This window comes from Eptatretus burgeri, chromosome 2 (genome assembly GCF_056783735.1).
Source record: "Eptatretus burgeri isolate ZD-2024b chromosome 2, Ebu_testis_v1, whole genome shotgun sequence".
Classification (NCBI taxonomy): domain Eukaryota; kingdom Metazoa; phylum Chordata; class Myxini; order Myxiniformes; family Myxinidae; genus Eptatretus; species Eptatretus burgeri.
In genome coordinates this window covers 132,107,641-132,129,592 of record NC_140962.1, presented here as the reverse complement: position 1 = coordinate 132,129,592, position 21,952 = coordinate 132,107,641, and the positions used below count along the sequence as shown (strand labels likewise).

At 43.8% G+C, this 21,952-nt stretch overlaps 2 protein-coding genes across 2 annotated transcripts in view; both read left to right on the top strand.

The window, feature by feature from the left end:
* Positions 1-21,952, top strand: part of LOC147033170 (phospholipid scramblase 1-like) — a 145,711-nt gene that overhangs the window by 113,161 nt on the left and 10,598 nt on the right. The window lies entirely within an intron of this gene.
* LOC147033171 (uncharacterized) overlaps positions 1-21,952 on the top strand; it is a 64,157-nt gene that overhangs the window by 33,794 nt on the left and 8,411 nt on the right. The window contains exons 3-7 of the mRNA XM_085871908.1: positions 7,140-7,367; positions 19,227-19,285; positions 20,707-20,749; positions 21,307-21,536; positions 21,895-21,947. Of these exons, the coding sequence (XP_085728034.1) occupies positions 7,140-7,367; positions 19,227-19,285; positions 20,707-20,749; positions 21,307-21,536; positions 21,895-21,947 (613 nt within the window). The remainder of the gene's footprint in view (positions 1-7,139; positions 7,368-19,226; positions 19,286-20,706; positions 20,750-21,306; positions 21,537-21,894; positions 21,948-21,952) is intronic.

Sequence of the window (21,952 nt, the reverse complement as noted above, 5' to 3'; positions counted from 1 at the left end):
TTTGACATGGTCTGGCACCCTGCCCTGCTCACCAAACTCTCTTCTAATGGTATCCAAAGCCATCTCCACTCATGGCTCGCAGACTTCCTCTCCTGTCACAATCAACGTGTGGCCTTAAATGGAGTGCTTTCATCCCCTCTTCCTGTCCAGGCTGGAGTTCATCAAGGCAGCGTTCTGGGCCCTGTTCTTTTTCTGGTTTTCATCAATGATCTCTCGGACTCTCTGAAAAAATCCTCTTTATATCTTTGCTGATGACCCCACCCCTCTGCCGTACCATCTGTCATCCCTCAGATCAGCAAGCAGCAGCCTTTTCACTCTGCATATCTGGGTAAAAACACAAGTTGGTCCATCCCGTTTAACATGTCTTTCAACCCTGACAAAACTCAACAATCCTCTTGAAGAAGTCCTCCTGAATCCGTGTTCTTGAAGAACACAGACGACAGTGTTCCCCATTGCCTTGAAATTGCATTGCTTTTGTTAGTGTTGATCAGTTGTACTGCACAACTGAATTTGGGAATCGGTTCGTTTTTTGATCCGTGATGATAAACACCACCTTTGGGATGTTTGTCAGCAGCGGAAGGTGAAGGTGCCAAAGTTAGTTTCATGGTGTTGACCACCCTGACAACTTGGATGTGGTGAGTTGGAATCGGCCTGAAAACCTCTTTCACAAGAGGCAACCCAATCAAGGCTTTGCCCGTCACTGCGGGGACGGTTGCAGTTTTCCTACGCCTGATGCAATCTTACCATGCAAGTTCCAGTAACGATGACTAATTTCTTCTTTCTCTGTTGTGTGTTTAGCTTTTCTTCAAATTCCATTGACAGTTTTCAAGGTCAATTATATATGAAAACATCCACTTTGGTTGGAATGACCCGAATGTAATTTGGCAAAGCCAGCATTTGGTAGCTTACGTAGCTTAACGTGACATAAGTATTTTGATTTCTAAGTTTATTCCCCCAATTTAAGATCAAGGCTCATGGAAGAGCGAGGTGATAGGTGGGCTATATAGGCAGTGGAGTGACACCATGGTAGGTAACACGAGCAAGGTAAATAATGAAAAGGAAAAAAAAGGAGAGAGATGAGGGGAGGACATACTGTGAATGCAAGTAAGATGGTTGGGTTGTGGAAAATTTGCAATGGGAATGGTTAATGGGGTTAGAAAAGGTCATAGGTAGGGTAGGAATGGGGAATGGCTGTAATAGTGGAACACTGCCTACTTGAAAGCCTGGTGTTGGCTAAGTGGTTAGGGTGGTGGCTTGGGATTCTAGGGTACTGAGTTCAAGCCCCATTGGCCGCTGAATTAATATACACCAGGAGGTTGACTCAGCCTGTCATCCTTCCGAGGTCGGCAAAATGAGCACCATTGTACTGGTAAGGGGGACACTGCATCAGCGGCATAGCCGTGTCCCAAGCAATGATGCAACCAGCAGCCACAGGCTGCGAGATAGAGACAGAGACTGCTTGAAGCCATGGAGGGAAGAGTCGGATTGATCAGCTTCATGGATGATACATTGTCAAAATGCTCGCTTTAAATTGAAGATAATAATTATTACCATGCGTGCAAAGCGAAAAGCGGGTTGGTTCATGTCTGTCTGTCTGTCTGTCTGTCTCTCTCTCTCTCTCTCTCTCTCTTTCTCTCTTTCTCTCTTTCTCTCTTTCTCTCTTTCTCTCTTTCTCTCTTTCTCTCTTTCTCTCTTTCTCTCTTTCTCTCTTTCTCTCTTTCTCTCTTTCTCTCTTTCTCTCTTTCTCTCTTTCTCTCTTTCTCTCTCTGTCTACAAATGTTAGTTTATGAGCGACAAACAACTTGATTTCAATTGAGTGTTATATTTTGAACTTAAATCGGAAAACAAACCTGTAGTTTAACAATACTTTGGCTCTGAATTTGTTCCGATCACACATGCACAGAGAGGAGTGAGATAATTTGTAGCTTATTTGGAATTGGAATTCCAGATAAATTATTTTCATCATGCACCATCCGTCTCCTATTTGACTTTTCCAGCCAAACTGTTGGGCCAATCCGGCTAAAATTTAGCAGGAACGTTCCACTCCTGACTTGAATCGGGCATTGCAAACCTCATTCCGGTCACGTGACTTTAAGTAAGTCAAAATGGTGGACTTGGTGAATTCCTTCAAAAAAAATTCTTCTCCAGACCCACCACTCTGAATGCTATCAAATTTGGGTTACAACATTAAGCCAGGGTACTAGGGTAGGGATGTTAAATTGCGGAGGTCATGCCAATCACGTGACCAGAAGTGTGTCAAAGTGGCCAACTTTGTCAACTTTTGTGAAAATTGCGTAAATTCCTTCAAAAAATCTTCTTCTCCAGACCCACCAGTCAGAATGCTACCAACTTTGGGTTGCAACAATAGAACAAGATCCTGATGTTAAATTGTGGGGGCCATTCCGATCATGTGACTGGAAGTGTGTCAAAATGGTGGCCTTAGTAATTTTTTGGGAAAATCATGTAAATTCCTTCAAATATCTTCCTCTGCAGACCCACCAGTCAGAATGCTACCAAATTTTGGTTACAACATTACGCCAGGGCCCAGATAAGCTCCAGATCCATTGGTTCTATTTTTCCGTAGCCTGTCTGACGGTGAAACAAAATCTAAAATAATTCCAAAAAGGAAATTTCCTCTTTCGAAGGACATCGTAAAGGACACAAACACCAGGCATGAATAACTAACGTATTGTGTGAATTAAAGGAGTGTAAAATACGCAGCATCAACGGTGGTAAAAAAAGATATTTAAAGTTTTTTTGTTTTTTCTACGACCTCTAAAACTTTTATTTTATTTCAATAGAATTATTCACTTCAACACTGTAGAATACAAATTGCCTTGTTGCCAATATCAAAAACTTTTCATTTAGCAGTGCTTGTACAAAATATTACGCCATCTCAACCAATCAAATTTTCCGCCAGCACTATCAGTCTTAGGCAATATCGAGATTCAGACAAAATCGCAGCTCGTAGAAAATATAGACTGTGCTTGCAAACGCAAAGTAAGAATTCAAAAGATCGTTCCCGTATCCTTTTTCTCAAGATTGCGTGGGGGTAAAGTGTTGCATGAAGTCTGGTTTTTATAGTGTTTTAAACATTAATGCACATAATTTTATTCAAATATCAGTCCTTTTTCCCTTGTAAAAAAAAAAAAACTGTGAAAATTTAACTAAATCAGTCTCTGATTCTCCTTCGTTGTTGGTTTGGTTAATGTGTGAACACATCAACTTTGCAGTCTCATGAACCCTCACCCAACTACCCTCCTCCTGCCAAAAGGGATTTCAAAAATTTACAAAGAAAATGATTAAATTCTCATGTTTTGAAGGGCTTTGTGTTGCATGTTAAGTACGGTATCTCCTTGCTATTCTTTTTCTAACCTATCCCCAACCTCCCCATTTACTTCCTATATTTATATCTGCACCCCTCCCCCTCTCAACAATAACCACATTCCACATAGGTTAGAGAGAGCACACACTACACCACACCTTGCACTAAAGAACACTCGCACAAACTGTGAGTGGACGTAGCCACTGGCACAATTAAAGGGGAGCGGGGCAGGAAGGGGCTCACATTACAGTTTTGCTAGACCATCCGCCTGCGCTGCAGCAGAGATTTTGCAATTGGTGCGTGCGTGCGTGCGTGCGTCCATGGCATAACGTTTTACCATCTGAGCTTTTGTCATCAAATTTTCAACATACCTTTATTATGAGAATATGGAGAAAATTCATTAATAACCACACTCTCACCCTGATGCCTTGATTTTGTACTGGAGTATTTTCTGTACCTCTGCTACTTGGCAGGTAACCTCAGTCCCCTCCTGAGGAATATTCTGGTTGCATTCCTCGTTCCTGGGCTTAGCACAGGCAAGATGGGATGAAAGCCTTGTTCTGTATTACAATAACTGTGCAACTATCACTGTCGTAGAGGAGAAGATGCTGTGTTTCAATTTCAATTTATTTCTTTTTTCCATTTATGGTCGGGGCTCATGGAAGAGATGGAGGGCACCTCTGTCTCAACCTTTCCCTTCTTGATGCTGTGGAAAGGAAGACCCTCAATTATTGGGATATTCTGCAACGAAACCGATTGTCTAGGCCTGTTAGTTTAACACTGCAGGCAGGTTGTATGGTGGCCCAGCTTGTGTGCAGCTTGTACACCCCATGTGTCCTCCCCCCTTCCCCTCTCCTTGATCTCACTCTCATCACTACCTTGCTTTTGGAGTTTTCCCCTTTCCATTTTGTTCCATTCCATTATGTTTTTAGGTCTTCCATGAGCCTCGACTATGTAAACAAAAAACAGATTTTGACTAATGTAAGTAACGTACATCGTTCCGAGAACCTTAATGGAATTCTACCCGGATGTCCTCGCGTGCACGTCACGCCAAAATGTCACAGGTGGTATGCCTCATGCACCTGCCGAGCTCACCTTGTTCCATGCAAGTCATGCTGTTGTGTAAATGTATTATGAAACACACCGTGACGTCAAGCAATACGCATGAGAGACTATTTTTAGAGGAAATATGTTCGGAATGAATAAATAGCACATTGAATGCAGCACAGTCATTGCTTTAGATGGAAACCAGTTGTGCAGCCGATACACCGAAGATAGTAAAATAACAATAATAAGAATATTGTACATCGGCTCTTTTATCTTATAAATACTGTACTTTTGAGTGTTTGTGTGTTCGCTTGTGCGTTTGTACATTCTTCTTTCATGACCAGACCATAGCACCTCGATGCCCCAAATTTTGGGTGTAGGTCCTTCAGAATCTGAGCAAGGTTTTAAGCTCCCACATGTTGGCCTTGACATCTATTTTGAGGGTGCCAAAGGCTGTTTCAAGTGTAAATAAGGATGTGTAGTCAGGCAGTGCTGCCGCCAGCCCACACGCAAAAGATAACCACCACAAGGCCAATAACTACATAGCTTTCAATGTCCAACACGTCCCGAAATCCCTGCCGGGAAAAGCTCACCCAGCTCAGGATCAAGTCCCATGCATGGGATGTGTTGGTCCATTGTCTACTAATATCCTTGTAATTCATGTGAAAGTACACTGATGTCTCCTTTCCTTATTCCTTTCCTTGATGTCTCCTTATTCCAACACTGATGTTTCAACCACGGACCGACCAGACTCAGAGCAGATGCTTAACCATTATGCCACCGAGTCCGCTTAGGTTTGGTTTCTGTCTGGTCTGAGGTACATAAAGGAGATGATATCATGCATCTTTGCAGCCATGAGTGGATATTTCTTGTTTTTACTCGAGGTCACTTCAGTAGTTGTATTCTGATAAGAAAAGTAGGTTTCATCCTTCAAATGTTCCCTCATGTTAATTCTTCCTCCATGTCTCCCTCGACCTGTTTGTTGCTGTGTTTCCCCACTTTGCGCTATAATACAAGTTATCTTACAAGGAACGTCGATGCAAGAAGCCATTCGGCCCATCAAGCTGTGCAATGGTTACAAACCTGTGGTTGTTTCTCCGTGCGCTATCCTTTCAAAACGCTGAGCGTCAAGCAAGGAGGATTCATCCAAAGGGTGCACCATGTAGTGAAATCTCCCCCTTGGTAGAGATCCCCCACTGAGCTTGTCATTTTTTTTGGTCAATCTGGGTCCAAATTACACTAAAAGGTTCCAAATGGCCCAGAGGGATTTGGGTTTCAAAATCCAACACAAGTGCATGCTTGGCCACCTGACCGCAGGCCTCGTTGCCTCCAATTCCTACATGGGCAGTGATACAGCACAGGTTGACAATTGAGCCCCTCCAATTAGCAGTATTAATCAAATGTAGTCCCTCAATAACTAGGTGATACCTGAATCCAGACTGAAGGGGATTCCAACCTTGACATTCGGGATGCAGAATGCAACAGCTGTTCTCTCTGGAGAAGGTTCTTTACAACCATCTGTAGAGATGTGTAAGGATTGTTTCCAAACCATATGGATATATATGACCACCTGGTTTCATGTCACAACTGGACTGTCCCTATCAATTTTTCCCTATAGATCCAAGTGGATATGAGGGGCGTCTGGAATCCAGGAGGGAAAATTACCACTTTATTCAGGGGGTTTCCTGGTAAAGGATCCAAACCCACCTCTTAAAACGCCCCCCTTTAACAAGCAACACCGAAAGGAGGTGAATCAGACTCCACCAAGTGTTTGGTATTCCCAACAGTCTGTAAATAGAGCTTGAACTGGATGGTTCTCCCCAAAAGAGATGGTCTTGGCCCAATATTCAAATGTAGATGCACTTCCCAGTGGAGAGGAAAGGGCATCTCTCACTAGCTTCCACAAGATCAGAAGCTGGAGTGCTTTTTGAAGGTCTCCTCACAAACACAGAGTGCTTTGGACTGAATGGTTTCCTTTTTTGTGTTCAGTTTTGGACATACCGCTATGCCTGGCTGCCATAGTCAAGATGAGAGTGGATAAGGGCTTTGTATTAAAGTTGGAGGCATTCCTGATGAGCTACCTAAGATATGCCAGATAGACTCCGTGTGGTGTAATTTGCTGGGGGTTAAGCTGTGCCGCTGATGTAGTGTCCCCTCTAGTTTGGAGGAGGAATTTATAATTTGTCATTGTGCCAGCGAGAGCTCACCTACTCTTCAGGAAGGACCCCGTGGGATCTTTCACGTGCACCAACTAATGCCGGCAGACAAGACGCCCAGTTTAACGTCCATCCGAGGGACGGCGCACACATTGATGATTCACCCTGCCTGTAAAACACCAGGATGACAGTTTATATGCTGTTGGGATTCAAACCCAGGCTAGATAGCTTCGAGGTGAGTATTGCTTCATTATTCCACCAATCCTTGTTTCGGTCATGCCTCATAGTTACTAGACATGAAATGTTGGAGTAAAAGCAGGGTTTTAAAATTTTTATTTTAAATTAAAGGGTCTTGCTAATTGGAGGAGCTCATTACTGTATGTTTATTGACCAGGGGATTGGTTAATTTCAAATACAGGTGGGGATTTGGTGTCACAGGGGTCAAAAGAGGAGAATATAAAATGTAAAATTTAATATTAGGTCATTCCTGGTGGAACATTTTGCCATTTTTCAACATTGCTTTTGGTGGGAAGCATGGGGGATTTGTGATGGTGCACTATCGACTTCGCTCATGAGATTTAATATTTTTCTCAATAATTCATATTTTGCAGATAAACAGCAAGGTCCTCCAGGTCATTATGGACCACCTCCAGGTCAATATGGACCACCTCCAGGTCAATATGGACCCCCTCCAGGTCAATATGGACCCCCTCCAGGTCAATATGGACCCCCTCCAGGTCAATATGCACCCCCTCCTGGACCTTATGGAGCTCCTCCTCCCAATTTAGCATATTATGGTGGTCAGGGCGGGCATCCACAAGCACCAGGATATGAAGCAGGTATGTATTTCTGCAGTTGACATGAAGGTTTGTTTTTAAACGAATAATGTCATAACCTCCATTGTTTTAGTAATTTTGCTGTACATAGTTGAAGGGCTAGCCCATATTTATGTGCAACTAAAATGGCCACCATCTTTGATCATCTTTGATCTACCTATCTACCATTGATCGCCAGTCTACCAGTCGGCCATCTTTGATCAGATCGCAAAATAAAGTGAGGAGTATGTGTATGCCATCTTGTACTTTGCCTATGCGAAGTTTGAACAAAATCGGACGATGCATGTCTAAGAAACGGTTGGGGACACATTTAAGTAACAAAATGGTTGCCAGTTGGTCATCGTGGATATGATCTCGAACCAAAATGACATGCATATGTAAGCCATATTTCGTTATCTGAGTGCTAAGTTTGAACAACATGCTAAATGCAAGTCCGACAAATTGTTAAGGACGTATTCAACATTGGGTTTTTTTTTACAACTAAAATGGCCACCAGTCTACCAGTCGGCCATCTTTGATCAGATCACAAAATAAAATTTGGTCCAAGTGTATGCAATCATGTACTGTGCTTGTACGACGTTTGGACAAAATCAGACCATGCACGTCCGAGAAATGTTTGGGGACGCGTTTAATTAAGAAAATGGCTGCCAGTCAGCCATCTTGGATTTAATCTCGAAAAAAAAAAAAATGACGTGCATATGTCGGACATCATTCATTATCTGGCTGCCAAGGTTCAACAACATCGGTAAACGCGTGTCCGAGAAATGGTTGAGGATGTGTTTGACACCGGATTTTTTTTTTTTTTAACAACTAAAATGGCCGCCAGTCGGCTATTTTTGATCGCATCACGAAACAAAATGATGTGCATATGTATATCATCATGTGTCTGTGCCAAGTACAACTAAAATCGGTCCATACATGTCCAAGATATGGTTGCGGACACACACACACACACACACACACACACACACACACACACACACACACACACACACACACACGGACACTAAAATTGAGACCAACTCTATAAGCACCCGTTTCGGACTAAGTCCGTCGGGGGGGGGGGGGCAAATAATTATCCTGAATCTAAGCTGTAATTGTCCCAAATAATGAATTTCCTTTATACGAGGTGTGTTCAAAAAGTATCCAACCTTAATTTTTCGTGCGTAAACAAATGAAGCTCGGGAGGCGTGGTTTGGTGCACGTATGGAGGCGATCCTAATCCGTATGCGTGAATATTTTCCCGCCTGCAGAAGCTGTCAGTCGCTGACAGACCGCCGATGAGTGAGGAAGTGTAAGGGAGCGCCGTCGGATTTTCGTTTTTGACAAAATGACGGATCACTGTGGTCTCATCGCCAGTGATTACTGTGTTGAAGAAGTTGGGATCGATGTTCACAGTCTCCAGCATGTCCTGTGCGATCTCCAAATGGATTTGCTTCTGCTCGATCGTTAGCAGCTTTGGCACGAACTTCGCTGAGATTCTCCTTAAGCCCAAATCCTCAGTCACAATGGAATGAACGGATCCAATGCTGACGCCCGCCTCGTCTGCAAGTTCTCTGATCGTGATTCGACGATCCTGCATCAGCAGGGTCCTCACTTGGTCAATGACTATCTCATTTTGGGATGTTGAGGGCCTACCAGAACGTGCTTCACTTTCCACTGATGTGCGACCATATTTGAAGCGGTTGTACCACTCTTTTATCTGTGTGGTGCCCATTGCTTCGTTCCCGAAGGCCTGTTGAATCTTGCGGATCGTTTCCACTTGGGAATCGCCAAGCTTTACACAAAATTTGATGCAGTAGCGTTGTTCAAGTTTTTCCGTCATTTTGTGAAAAACGAAAATCCGACGGCGCTCACTTACACTTCCTCACTCATCGGCGGTCTGTCGGCGACTGACAGCTTCTGCAGGCGGGAAAATATTCACGCATACGGATTAGGATCGCCTACATTACGTGCACCAAACCACGCCTCCCTAGCTTCATTTGTTTTCGAAAAATTATGGTTGGATACTTTTTGAACACACCTCGTATTCTGTCAATCTATCAGACCTCTTTGGGACCCTTGTTGACTAAATGAATAATGTCTCTGTCGTTAAAGAGCTACGGATACCTCCTTGGGTGCAATTCATATTGTGATTGCTCATATGAAAGAATTGTTTTTTGTTTTTTTTTGGTATACCAAATCGAGGCTCGTGTCAGAGCTAATACACATAAACATATAACAAGGCAGGAGACAAAAAGGGTGGGAGAGTGAAGCACAAAACAGTGAGGAACAAAGTCAATAGGAGATCTGTGGAAGGAAGAGGGATGGGGTAAACAAGATGGTACTACAGGGACTTTCAGGAAGGAAAACATCAAATTTGAAGGAGGTGGGTTTGAGGTGGATTAACGGGGATAGAGAAGATCGTGGTTTTGGATGGGGGAAGATGAGGTGGTGGAATGAAAGAGAGGTGAGCAGCGATTCTTGATTTTGGCATTTTCACCAGAAGGAGGTTTTTTACGGACCTTGAGTGCCCTGAGGAAATATAGGGGGGACAGATCACAGACAGAGCAAGGGGGATGGGGGGGGGGCAAGGCCGGAGAGGAGACGGTAGAAGACAGAATGACCACAGACCTGCCTCCAGTTTCTTGTTAAGAACTCTTTAATTAACGAGGTTTTATTATTGGTCTATTGAGTCATAATCGCACTTTATTACCATTTTATCGGTGGCAAGTTGTAAATTGCAATTTTTAGGATTAAGAGCAGCTACGTGATGGTTTTGTAATACAGTAGTTGTGAGTTGCTTTGCCTCTTTGTACCTGACATTAAGGGGACTGTCCTCCCTCCCCATGATTATATCAGTTGTGATATTAAACGTGAATTGTAGAGAAAAATTTGGTGTGGTCTCTTGAAGCGGATTGGTCAGTTGATTTTGTTATTCTGTTTGCCTGTTTGTTTGTCTGTGAATCACCCACAGGTCACATTTCTAAACCGATCATCATGAAACTTTACCATGTTGTGGAGGTAGTCTCAAACTGGAAAGCTTATTGATTTTGCGGTCAAAGGTCATCTTGACATCAAATTTCAAAAATCATCATTTTTAATCTGATTGACTTGAAAGTTGTACAGGATTTGCATATTCCATCACTGAATTGGGAAACCAACTATTTTCGAGGTCAAAGGTCAACTCTTTTTTTTTTTTTAATGCTGAAGGCCTCAGGCATGGACTAAATAGTCCTCATCGAAGCCAAGCCTTAAATAAAAGAACTTCATGAATAGAAAAGTAAGGAAAGAGAGAATATATAGTCTCAGAGTTTTTGAGAAAGTAAAAAATCTACTTTTTGAAAAGGGGAAGGTCATAAGTGTATGGGAAGACATGAGAAGGTAAAGAGTTCCAGTGTTTGGCAGTGGAGGGGAAGAAACAAACATCGTAACGGCCCACCCTTGAGTTGCCAATGGCCACGTAATAATCATGTGATGTAGTGGCTTGTCGAGTATTCCTTGGTCTCACTAATGGTGGAAGTAAACAAGCAGCAAGTTCTTGCGAGCAGAAACCAAAGTAATATCTGTAGAAAAGAGAAAGAGAGCCTACTATGTGGCGGAATTTGAGCTGGTTGAGTGTTGAGGTCACATTGGGCGAGTTGACAAGTCGAATAACTTTGGATTCAATTTTGTCCAGTAAGTAAGTGGAGCTGGAACCTCCCCAGATGTGAGAGCAGTACTCTATACAAGGACCAATCAATCCTTTATATAGTTGGAGCAACCGTTCAGAGAAGAGTCTTCGCCATCTGAACAGTACTCTGAATTTCTTTGAGGCAGACTTAGCTATTTGAGTAATGTGTGGATTCCAAGATAAATTTGATGTTGGAGTGATACCTAGTAGGTTTATTGTATCACATGGTATAATTGTAGAGCTTTCAAATGAGATTGGAGAGTAGAGAGGAGTTTTAGAGAGAGAGGGAGGAGAAGAAATTGAGTTTTTGAAGCATTAAACTTAACTTGTTATATTTTCCTCACTGGGAGATCTTGTCCAAATTCGAATTTGAAGAGGTGGCTGTGATGAAATGAGATGTAGATTGAGTGAGGGAAGATGGGGCAGATGGGAAAGACATGGGGGAATGTAATGTTGAGTCATCAGCATATGAGTGCATTTGGTTATTTGTGGAAGAAAGAAGGTCATTGATAAAAAGGACGAGTGTTGGAGACAGGAAGGAACCCTGAAGTACACCGCTGTTGATCGGGTAGGGGGGGGGGTGTTGAACCATCAACAATAACGGAGATAGAGCATTTGGAAAGAAAGCTCAATATGAAAGAGGAAAGCCGAAAGAGGGAAGTTTAGTTATCAAACCCCGATACCAAACTCTGTCAAAGGCTTTTGAGATATCAAGGCCGACAACAGAGGATTCCCCAAAGTCTTTCAAAAAAGAGGTCCAGACAATCGTAATGCAAGAAAGGATATCACCTGTTGATCTTGCCTTACGGAAGCCATATTGGTGCTCAGATAAAAGACTGTGAGATTCAAGATGCTTGAGAACATGGGAATTGAGAAGACATTCAAATACTTTGGAAACAGTAGAAGTCAGAGCAATAGGACTGTAGTTAGAATGGTTTGAACGATCACCCTTCTTTAAAATAGGCTGTGCAAAGGCATGTTTCCAGGTAAGAGGAAAAGTTTGGGTTTTTAAACAAAAACAAAACAAACGAGCAAGCATGGGTGCAAGTTCTGATGTACATTCCTTCAAGACCCGGGGAGGAATCCCATTTTGCCCGTAGGCCTTGCTTATGTCCAGAGAGTATTTTTTTGGACTGCATGAAAAGAGATTATAGGGAGGGACATAGGATTGGTGAGGGGAACATCAGAGGGAGATGGAATGTTAGAGTCATCCCATGTGGAGTTAGAGGAGAAAAGAGAACAAAAAAGAGTTGCTTTATCGGTCGGAGAGACAGCGATAGTATCATCGGAACGGAAAAGCGAAGGAAAGGTAGAGCGGCAGAAGTTGTTGGAGATACTTTTAGCTAAGGACCAGAAAGATGTATTGGTGGAAGAAGATGAGAGGTTGTCACATTTCTTTTGAATGAAGGAATGCTTCGCTTCATGAATAACATGTTTGCAATGATTTCTGGCTGATATGAAAGCTGAATGTGAGTCGGAGGAAGAAGAGTTTTTCCATGTCCGATATGCGGCATCCCTCACACGAATGGCTGCAGAGCAGGAATTATTGAACCAAGAATTGGTCGGAGAGATAGACTCGAAATAGAAGGGGATATAAGCCTCCATTTCTGCACCAATAACCTCAGCTATACTTTCAGCAGAGATAGAGGCATCACCCGAGGAGGGGCAGTCGTCTTTCCAGGGAAAGTCAGAATTATTGAAATGCCAATACTGGCGTTTCGTCGGAGCAGTCGGATGAGAAGAAGTGGTGGTAAGTAAAGTGATGATCACAAGATTGTGGTCAGAAGAACCAATTGGAGGTGAAATTGTGTAGTTGTAATGCAACGGATTGGAAGTGAAGAATAAATCCAAAGTATTATTAGTATGGTCATGACGATCTGGGATTTGGGTAGGGTGGGTAATAATTTGTTCAAAGTCACTAAGAATGGAAAATGTAAGAGCTTAAACTCCCCCAACATCCGTGTGGGAAGATTTCAGCCACTCCCTGTAGTGTACATTGAAGTTGCCTAGATAGAGAACTTCTGCTTGAAGGTGTTCGGACGTCATGGCCTCATGGCAAGAGTTTAGAGAGTCAAAGGAAGCGATAAAGTTTGTAGAATTTGGAGAGCAGTAAGTGAAACAGAGAAAGATAGTGATGGCCGGGAGACAAATCTTAAACCAGATGACATCAGAGTTTGGAGATTCGAGGTCCATAAGGCGTACAGCAGGCGTGTTGATGTTGGAGTAGACACGGACTCCTCCTTTGAGTGAAGGAGTGAAGGTTGTCATTCGAAATGTTATAAGAATTAACAAGAACGTCCTGTAATAATTGGGTTTCTGAGAGGCGCTTGCTAGATTATGTTCAACAGAGGAAAGATTTGAAGAAAGACCACGAATGTTGGTGAAATGGATTGAAAATGAGTTACGTTGGTTCAAAAATCAAGGGTCTTGGGAGGGACCGATACTACTACTGCCTGATTTCCCCCCCCCCCCACCTCGTTGGCAGCAGAGATAGGCAGATCACCGGAGATTCTTCACACCTTATAATGCCGGGAACTAGGGGCCATTTACTTTTCGGACTTTATCATATTTATATTCCATTGCAGGCTGTCTTAGGAAAATGAAAGAGAGAATTTACAGTGAGGAGGGAAAATTAGTGAGTAAAAAAAATGTGTGATGAAAAGTGTGTGATGTTTATTTGCAAGAAAGAGATATTCGAGTTAGCCCGGTAACTATAGTTTGAGTGAGACAGAAAGTAAGACCAGCAGTCCTGACAAGGACAGTGTAAGATGGTTCCTGGCACCACTCTAACGCTTCCAAGTCAGAACGGTAGTACCATCCTGAGCAGTTGCTGTCTACAAACTACTACCTAAAAAAACTGGTGTAATTGTATGGGTGTTTTTTCGGAGACACCATTTCCATACTGGATGGCCATTGGATCCCCCGAGGAGCTCATCCGCCCTTTGGCAGGTGTTGTTTTTCGTCCTGGCAGGATATCACAGTCACCCTCCCCACTGGCAAAGCCAGTGAGGGGTGTCGGTTTAGTCGCCGACAACCCGACCATACGGCAGGTGGCACTGGGTTACATGTTACCAGTGGTAGTAAAGAAACCTGACTGACCCGACCACTCAATGTCAAACTTCTAAAATCATCAATTTCAATCTGAAATATAATCACTTTTAATCAGATTGACCTGAGCTTTGATTAAGATTGTCAATTTTAATCTTAATGAAATGGACAATCTGATATATCCATGACAACCTTTGGGGACGAGATGTCGATTTCGCAAGTATCATGCTCTGCATGATGTCTTTTTCTTGTTATCTTGCCAAAACGAAGTTTTTGCAAGATATGTTAGTCAGCTTGTATGTTTTTTTTATTTTTTGTTTGTTTGTCTGTAATCACGTATTAAAAAATTCTGCAGAGCACAGTTATCATTGGAAATTTTTGTAACTTCGCATATCAGAGGCCTATAGAGGTCCCTTTCAGCGCATAAAATTTTGAAGGTCAAGGTCACTTTGTCGCAAATCAGGGGAGTCGACGAAACCCTTATTGTTTGAGTAATTTTAATCTAATCGTCTCCAAACTTTATGGGAATGTAGTATATGGTCTGGCGCTCAGCTGATTAGTTTTGGTGGCGATTGGCCTTGATCTTCATGGTTAGCGCCTGAGGTCAAACATATTTGACCCCAAGGTCAAATTTTCAAGTTTTAGGAACCATATCGTGTAGTTCCTCAAATTGAACACCTCGATGAGTGCTTTCTAGATATGTCAAGCTTGAGACATTAGGACATCATTTGGTGACGTTATGAGGCAAACACATTTTTCATGGTTACTCTGTAGAACGATTCTCGTCGGAATCTCTCGTAGGCAGATATTCCTCAAGGAGTCGCTCCTGGTGGATAGCAGCTCTGTTCACCTCAGTGTGACCTTAAAGAAGTCACACATGGTCACCTTTTTGGCAAGATACGCGTCACCCTGCGGGTGACATTGGTTTATTTGTTTGTTTGTGTGCAGGATATCTCATAATGTGGTGGAAAGATTCAGATGAAATTTGGTGGGCAAGTTGGGTGTATAAGAAGGACGAATTGGTTAGATTTTGGTGAAGATCCAGATCCGACTACGAGAATTTTTTATTTGAATCATCACCATTGAGATAGGACCAAAAACAATAAATAGCATGATATTACAAAAAGTTGTGGACGGATTCGGATGAAACTTGGGGTGCATGTTGGATGTGTGATGAGGAAGAATTAATGATCTAGGTGTGTGCAAATGGGTGGAGGGAGTAATGGCAGACAGGTCAAGTCAGGTCAGGTATGGGAGCATGCGTCGGAGCAACGCGTCACTGCATCCACTTTCCACCGGTACTCCAGGTAGACGCTTGGCCCATCCCAATTTCCTTGATATGCTGATCAACCTGCTGCAACCACGAGGAACGTAGTCGGCCCATTGGCTTCCTCCACTCAGGAGGCACCCTCGCTGAGAGAATCTGATGAGCAGGATCAGCATCAAGAAAATGAGCCACATGTCCGTACAGCTGCAGCTGATGCTCACGGACAATGCAGGTAACAAATCTCATTTGAGTCCCTCTCAGCAACCACTCGTTGGACACAAAATCTGACCAGCGATAGCCAAGGATTCTCCGAAGAGACCTGGTACTAAAAGGAATGAAATCTCCATTTCAGATCCCTGGTCAGAGTCCAAGTCTCACATCCCAAGAGCAAGACTGGAAGCAACAAGGACCTGAAGACTCGGATTTTCATCCTCCTGCACATGTACCAACAGCGCCACACCCCACTATGCAGTGAATCCATGACTCTCCAGACCCGACCCACATGTTTATTGACCTCTGGCTCACGGCCAAGAGACATGAATATCAATATCAAGGAAAGTAAATCTGTCCGTGAGCTCAACATCTTCACCACAAACAGGTACAGACAAGATAGCAGCATCCAAGATGTCAATGAAAGAATGGATCTCAGTTTTGACCCAGGAAACCCATAATCCCAGCAGCTCTGACTCTTCATTCAGCACCCCAAGGGCCCCCAAAAGGATATCCAGTCTCCACTAAGATGATTGCATCATCTGCAAAATCCATGTCAGAGATCTTGACATTCTTAAACGATGCACCACAGCTTGATCTCTCCTACATCCTCCTGAGAATCCAATCCATACAAGAACTGAAAAGTGTGGGGGCCAGTACACACCTCTGATGAACTCCAGTAACAACTGGGAATATGTCAGAGATGGTATCACCACATCTCACAGTTCTCTCAGTACCAGACTATTGTTCAGATATCAGATTGATCAGTTTTGGTGGTACTCCTCGAAGACCAAGATCTTCCAGAGGGCATACCGATTCACTGAATCAAACACTTTACAGAGGTCAACATTGGCTGCAAGCAGCCCTTGCCGAACCTCTCATCTGCGTTCGGTGAGGACCCAAAGAGCAAGGATATGGTCAATCGTTGACCTCTTTGGAATAAAGTCTGACTCCTCTGGGCACTGGTGCTCAAGCAGATGGCAGCGAACCCGATCAATAATTATTCGAGAAAAGACCTTGCTCGGCACTGAGAGCAGCGTCACCCCTCATTATTTGTTGCAGTCCTGGCGATCTGTCCCTTTCCAGAGAGGGACAACAAGGCCCTTCTTCCAGTCAGTTGGGACAGTTGATTGGAGGGTCAGCAATAGGGACAGTAACACCCCTGACATCCCACTCAACAGCTGGTGGATCAGCCTGGCACAACTTCTCAAAGTAACTGGCCCAGCGGATCTTCACTTCGGACTCCTCTGTCAAGAGCCCACCATCCTCCGCTTTAACTGCAGTACACCGAGGAATTGGCTTGGAGGAACGCAATGCGTGAATTCCCCTGTGAGTAGGACAAGAATCACTTGACCACAGGTGATGCTCTATCCCCTCACAGATTCCTTGCACATAGGCTTCTTTGTCTGCCCTCTGAACATGTACAGTTTTATGCCACAACCCCTCGAACAGTTCACCTCTGCCTTTTAGCCTGGCCTTACAACTCTGGTCAATGGAATCCAGTTTCCCTTGAGAGACAAAATTCTTCATCGCCCTCTGGTGAGTTCCAAGACATCTACCGGCAACATCAAGGATGGTCATCTTGAAGGCATTCCACAAGTCTTCAGTGTTCACCAAAGCACCCAGACCTCCCAAATCCCCACTCAGCCTGTTCGCAGATGCCTCAGCTACCCTCTCATGCTGAAGCTTGCCAACATCCAGTCGAGGCTGGGATGGTACCATTCTCCCAGATTTAAGCTGCAACTTCAGAGTTGCGACAACAATCCTTTGGTCAGTCCAGTTGACCCTGCTGTTCTGGATCATCCTCCAGTAACCATCAATGAGGACATGGTCAATCTCCTTTGCCACACCACCAGCGATGGAATAGCAAGTCCAGTGATGAGCCTGTGGGTGCTGAAACAATGAACTAGCCACCCTAAGTCCACAACTTCTTGCAAAGTCAAGGACCTTAGTGCTATTCTATGCTATAAGGAACCAACAAATGTCTCATGACCATCCCCATCAGTTCCAGTCTGCAGTTAAATCCCCCAAGACTAGAAGAGTCTTTCGCCTGAGGTACTGATCAACCACAGACTCGAGCGTGGCATAGAATGCGTCCTTCACGGTGAGATCACTCGCCTCGGTTGGGTCATATACAGAGACCAGGGAAATGACACCCAAGGAGTGACGAATCCTTAGTCTCATAATATGCTCATTGACCGGTGCGACCTCAATTATCATTGGAGTCAGATTATTGGACACAGTGAGAGCAACTCCTTGAGCATGGTAGCCATCAGAATAACCAGACAAATCGTGGGCGTAAACACCTGCCATGATATCACCACAATCCGGTCTCTGAACCTCAGAGAGTGCTGCAATACTGATGTTTAAACGCTTGAGCTCAGATGATAACAGACAGGTGATCATCCTCTCTTGGGACAGGACATTCCAGCCCCCCATCCCCCCCCCCACCAGAGACTGCCTCAGGTTAACCCAAGGAGACTGCCATCTGGTGGACGACACCTCAGCACCACTCCACCACACATCACCACAATCTGACCCAGAAAGTTTACCGTATGCTCCTGCTCCTATCATCAAGGAATGGGGGTCCCGAAGGCTTTGCCCCAATCCCATCATCCTGTGAAGGGCAGCAGCACAGGAGGTACTCCGACGGAGTGGGTTTTCAGTTTTATTTGCATTTCTGAGTTTTGGGGAGTGAAGGGTTTCATGGTGGCTGGAGTGTAAATGTTGCCACCAACCTCCTTGTAAATGTTGCCACCAAAAAAAGTACCCCAACTGCATGAGGTCGTCTGCAGACACAGTTGGGCACTAGATATGGATGGCCGTTGGCTCACAAGGAGCTCCTCCACCCTTTGACAGGTTTTGTTTTTAATCCTATTGGGTGTCCATATCCATACACCCTTCTCACCGGGAAATCTGGTGGGGGGAGATGGTTTAGTCACCGGCAACTCAACCATGAAACAGGTTAGTCTTGATAGACAGAAGGGTATCAAGGAAATTGAAAGGGAAAGTTATGATGATTTGTGTGACGCCGTCTACCTTGACAGTCTGGAGATGGTGCCACTGACAGAGACAACAGAGGCTTCAGGTCTGCAAGAACAACTGGGTCAGGAGGGTTGTGGGAGTGAAGAGGGTGTATAGAAGGAGGATGGACGTACTGAGGGAGGAAATTGATGTGCAGTTGAACTTGATGGGAAGATTGGTGAGAAACTGGCTGAAGTGGGTCAGACACTTGGTGTGAATGGAAGAAGAGAGAATGGCAAAGATAGTGGAGAGGTTGAGGGAGCAAGATAGGAGAAAACGAGGTAGACCATGATTGAGATGCGAAGATTGTGTGAGGAGGGATATCAATAAGGTGGGGGTGGTTGGAGAGTGGAGAGCGCTGGCTGCAGACACGGGGAAACGGAGGGGTATATTGGTCAAGGCAAGGCAAAAGCTTGGAACTATTGGATCTCATCCCTTATAAAGGGAGGAGGAGGAGGAGGAGGAGAGAAAATCATACAAACCCCTTCAATGTTGTGGAGGCATTCATCAAATGCCAACGTCAGCTATTGCCACTGATTTTGACCAACCTGTCATGCACCATCCAATCTGTGACACACCACACACCCACACACACACAACTAACTTGCTTTCGATAACACTTTTCTCTCTCTTTTATCTTCTATGCACCCATCCTTTGCAGCTCCCCAGTGGCCTTCTGCAACTCCCAACTCCTCCCAAGGACTGCAGTATCTCGCACAGGTCTCTTTATGTTCCATTTTGTTGGTATATTCTGGTTCCATGGAAACATTTGATAAACGGAATGGTTATAGTCTGCTTGCTGAAAGTTGTGTTTTGAACGTCCTTCTTCAAGCTAGGCTGAAGCTCTCTGATGAGACCTTACAGGGTAAGGAGTTGATTGATGAGGGCTCACAGGGTAAAGTGTTGATTGAGGGCTCACAGGGATACCCCCCATTTAAATTGCTGTAGTTGTCAGCTTTAATACTTTTACTTCTTCTTCTTTTGTATGCAGCATAAGGCTGCGGGGTAGCATTATTGCCTGAGGGTGTGGCTGTGCCGCTGATGCAACACCATGTGTAGGTCAGGGCAGGAATTTGTTCAGATCGGTGCCGGCGACAGCTCGCCAACTCTTCCTGAAGGATACCTTGGGATCTTTAATGTCCAACAACTAATTCTGGCAGATGGGACACCCAGTTTAATGTCCATCCAAGTGACGACACACGCATTGATGAATCACCCTGCCTGTGAAACACCGGGACGACCGTTTATAGCTGGGTCGGGATTCAAACCCAGGCTAGACAGCTTAGAGGCAAGTGTGTGTACCAATAGGCCATCCTGGCAGCCCGCTTGAATTCTAATGTAAAACATGGTAACTCTCAGCAGGAAGTTGAGTCCCAGGGTCTGCCCCCAGCTTACTCACCATAGGTAGGGTATAAGCTTTGCTGCCCTAAACAGCCTTATTTCTGGACTTCCACCTCCTTCCCTTTCTTATCTGTCCACCTTCTCTCCCTCCACCTCATGTTTCTTCCAGAAATCCAAACCTTTTTATCCTCCCCAAATTTCACTTTCGTGCTCACCTCCATTCCTTCATCCTGGTCTCTCATTTACATAACCCTGTCCACTCGTTCCAATCTGCGTCTTTGTCACTCTTATGTGACACTCACCACTCGGTCGTTCAGCCCTTCCAGAAGCCACAACCACACTTCTTGTTAGAATAAACAATACCCATGGATTTTGAAGGAAACAAGTTCAGTAAGTCAAAGATTATAATCATGCCAAGCCTGATGTTATAGACTTGTCTCATGAAGAAAGGTTTATTTCTTTATTATTATTAAAAAAATTTTTTTATCTATGCCTGATAAAGGATGGGTGTGCTGCAGTGGATTTAAGGTGGTTTTTTTACACTCGATATAAGTTTCAAAATTCGAATTTGTCAAAACATGTGTCAAGTCATCAGAAGAAGTACTTCGTAGATTTGTCTTCAATCTTTCCAGTTCGCTAGATGACTTTAACACGTTCGTTAAATCTTAGTTAAGATCACCGGAATTGGCTCATTAATATATTTTAAGAATGGTGTTAACCCTTCTGAGGGAATACCCAAACACAGCTCAAAAGTGCAGTAGTGTGTTAGTTGTCCTATTTGTATTTCTGTTCTGTTCTAGATTGATCAGCTTCTTATCAAGCAGAAAAAGGAGATCATGGAAGGTAAGCCATGTGGCATGATTAACAAAGGGTAAGATTGATTCTAGGGATAGCTAGACTTATCGATGAGGAACATTTGAATGAGACAGACTTTATACATTGGAAAGGAGGTGAGTGCGAGGGGCTTTGATTGAGATGTTTAAGATAATGAAGGGTGTGGACAAGATAGGTACAGTGGAGTTATTTTTTTGGAAGAGTGGACATAGTTAGGAACAGGGGTCATAGCAGGTGAGAGTGAGGACAGTTTTAAGGCGGGGGTCTTAATTCAGTCGGAGAGTGGTTAATCCATGGAATGATCTTGTCGGAAAGGAAATGGCAGCAGAGGGGGATAAGTTTAAATGGGATTTAGATAGGTACCTGGATGCATCGGATATAGAGTGGTACGGAGATATTGGCTTGTGTGCATGGTAGGTACAGTAGCTATGTGGATGGGTGATGGATACTGGGGTTGGTGCAGAGCAGGCTTAATGGGCCAAATGGCCTCCTCCTGCACCAAAGTTCCTTGTGTGTATCATTTGTCGAAATTAACATGATTTTCTTCCCTAACCTTGGCCTTACAGTACTTTTCAGCTTCCACATGGAGAACAAATACGAGATAACAAATTCGGTTGGACAGCATATTTGGACAGCCAAAGAGAAGTCGGGGTGCTGTGCTCGTCTGTGTCTCGGAAACCTCCGTCCGTTGACCATATCAGTGAAAGACAACGCAGAAAACAGTCCGTTGTTACTGATCCGGCCGTTTCGCTGCACTCCGGGACCTTGCTGCTGGTGTAAATGTTGCCTTCAAGAGGTGAGCCAGAGACAAGGAACGGGTCTCATGAGGTTCCTCCTGTATCAGCTCAATGCAAAAGACTAACAGGAGTGAAGGAGTGAAGACAATATATATATATATATATATATATATATATATATATATATATATATATATATATATATATATATATATATATATATATATATATATATATATATATATATATATATATATATATATATGCATACAGTATAGATGGCAACAAAAAACAAATGGGGAGAGCAGAGTTGTCTTCTTTTAATTAATTATTTTTTTTGTCCCTGTTAAAAATGTGTGCTCATCTTGGTGGGTACATGTCACCTGATATCCATTGTCTGTCTCCCTCTGTCTACAGATGGAGGTTATGGGGCCCGGTGGCATGGTGCTGGGTTTTGTCCGACAACAGTGGCACC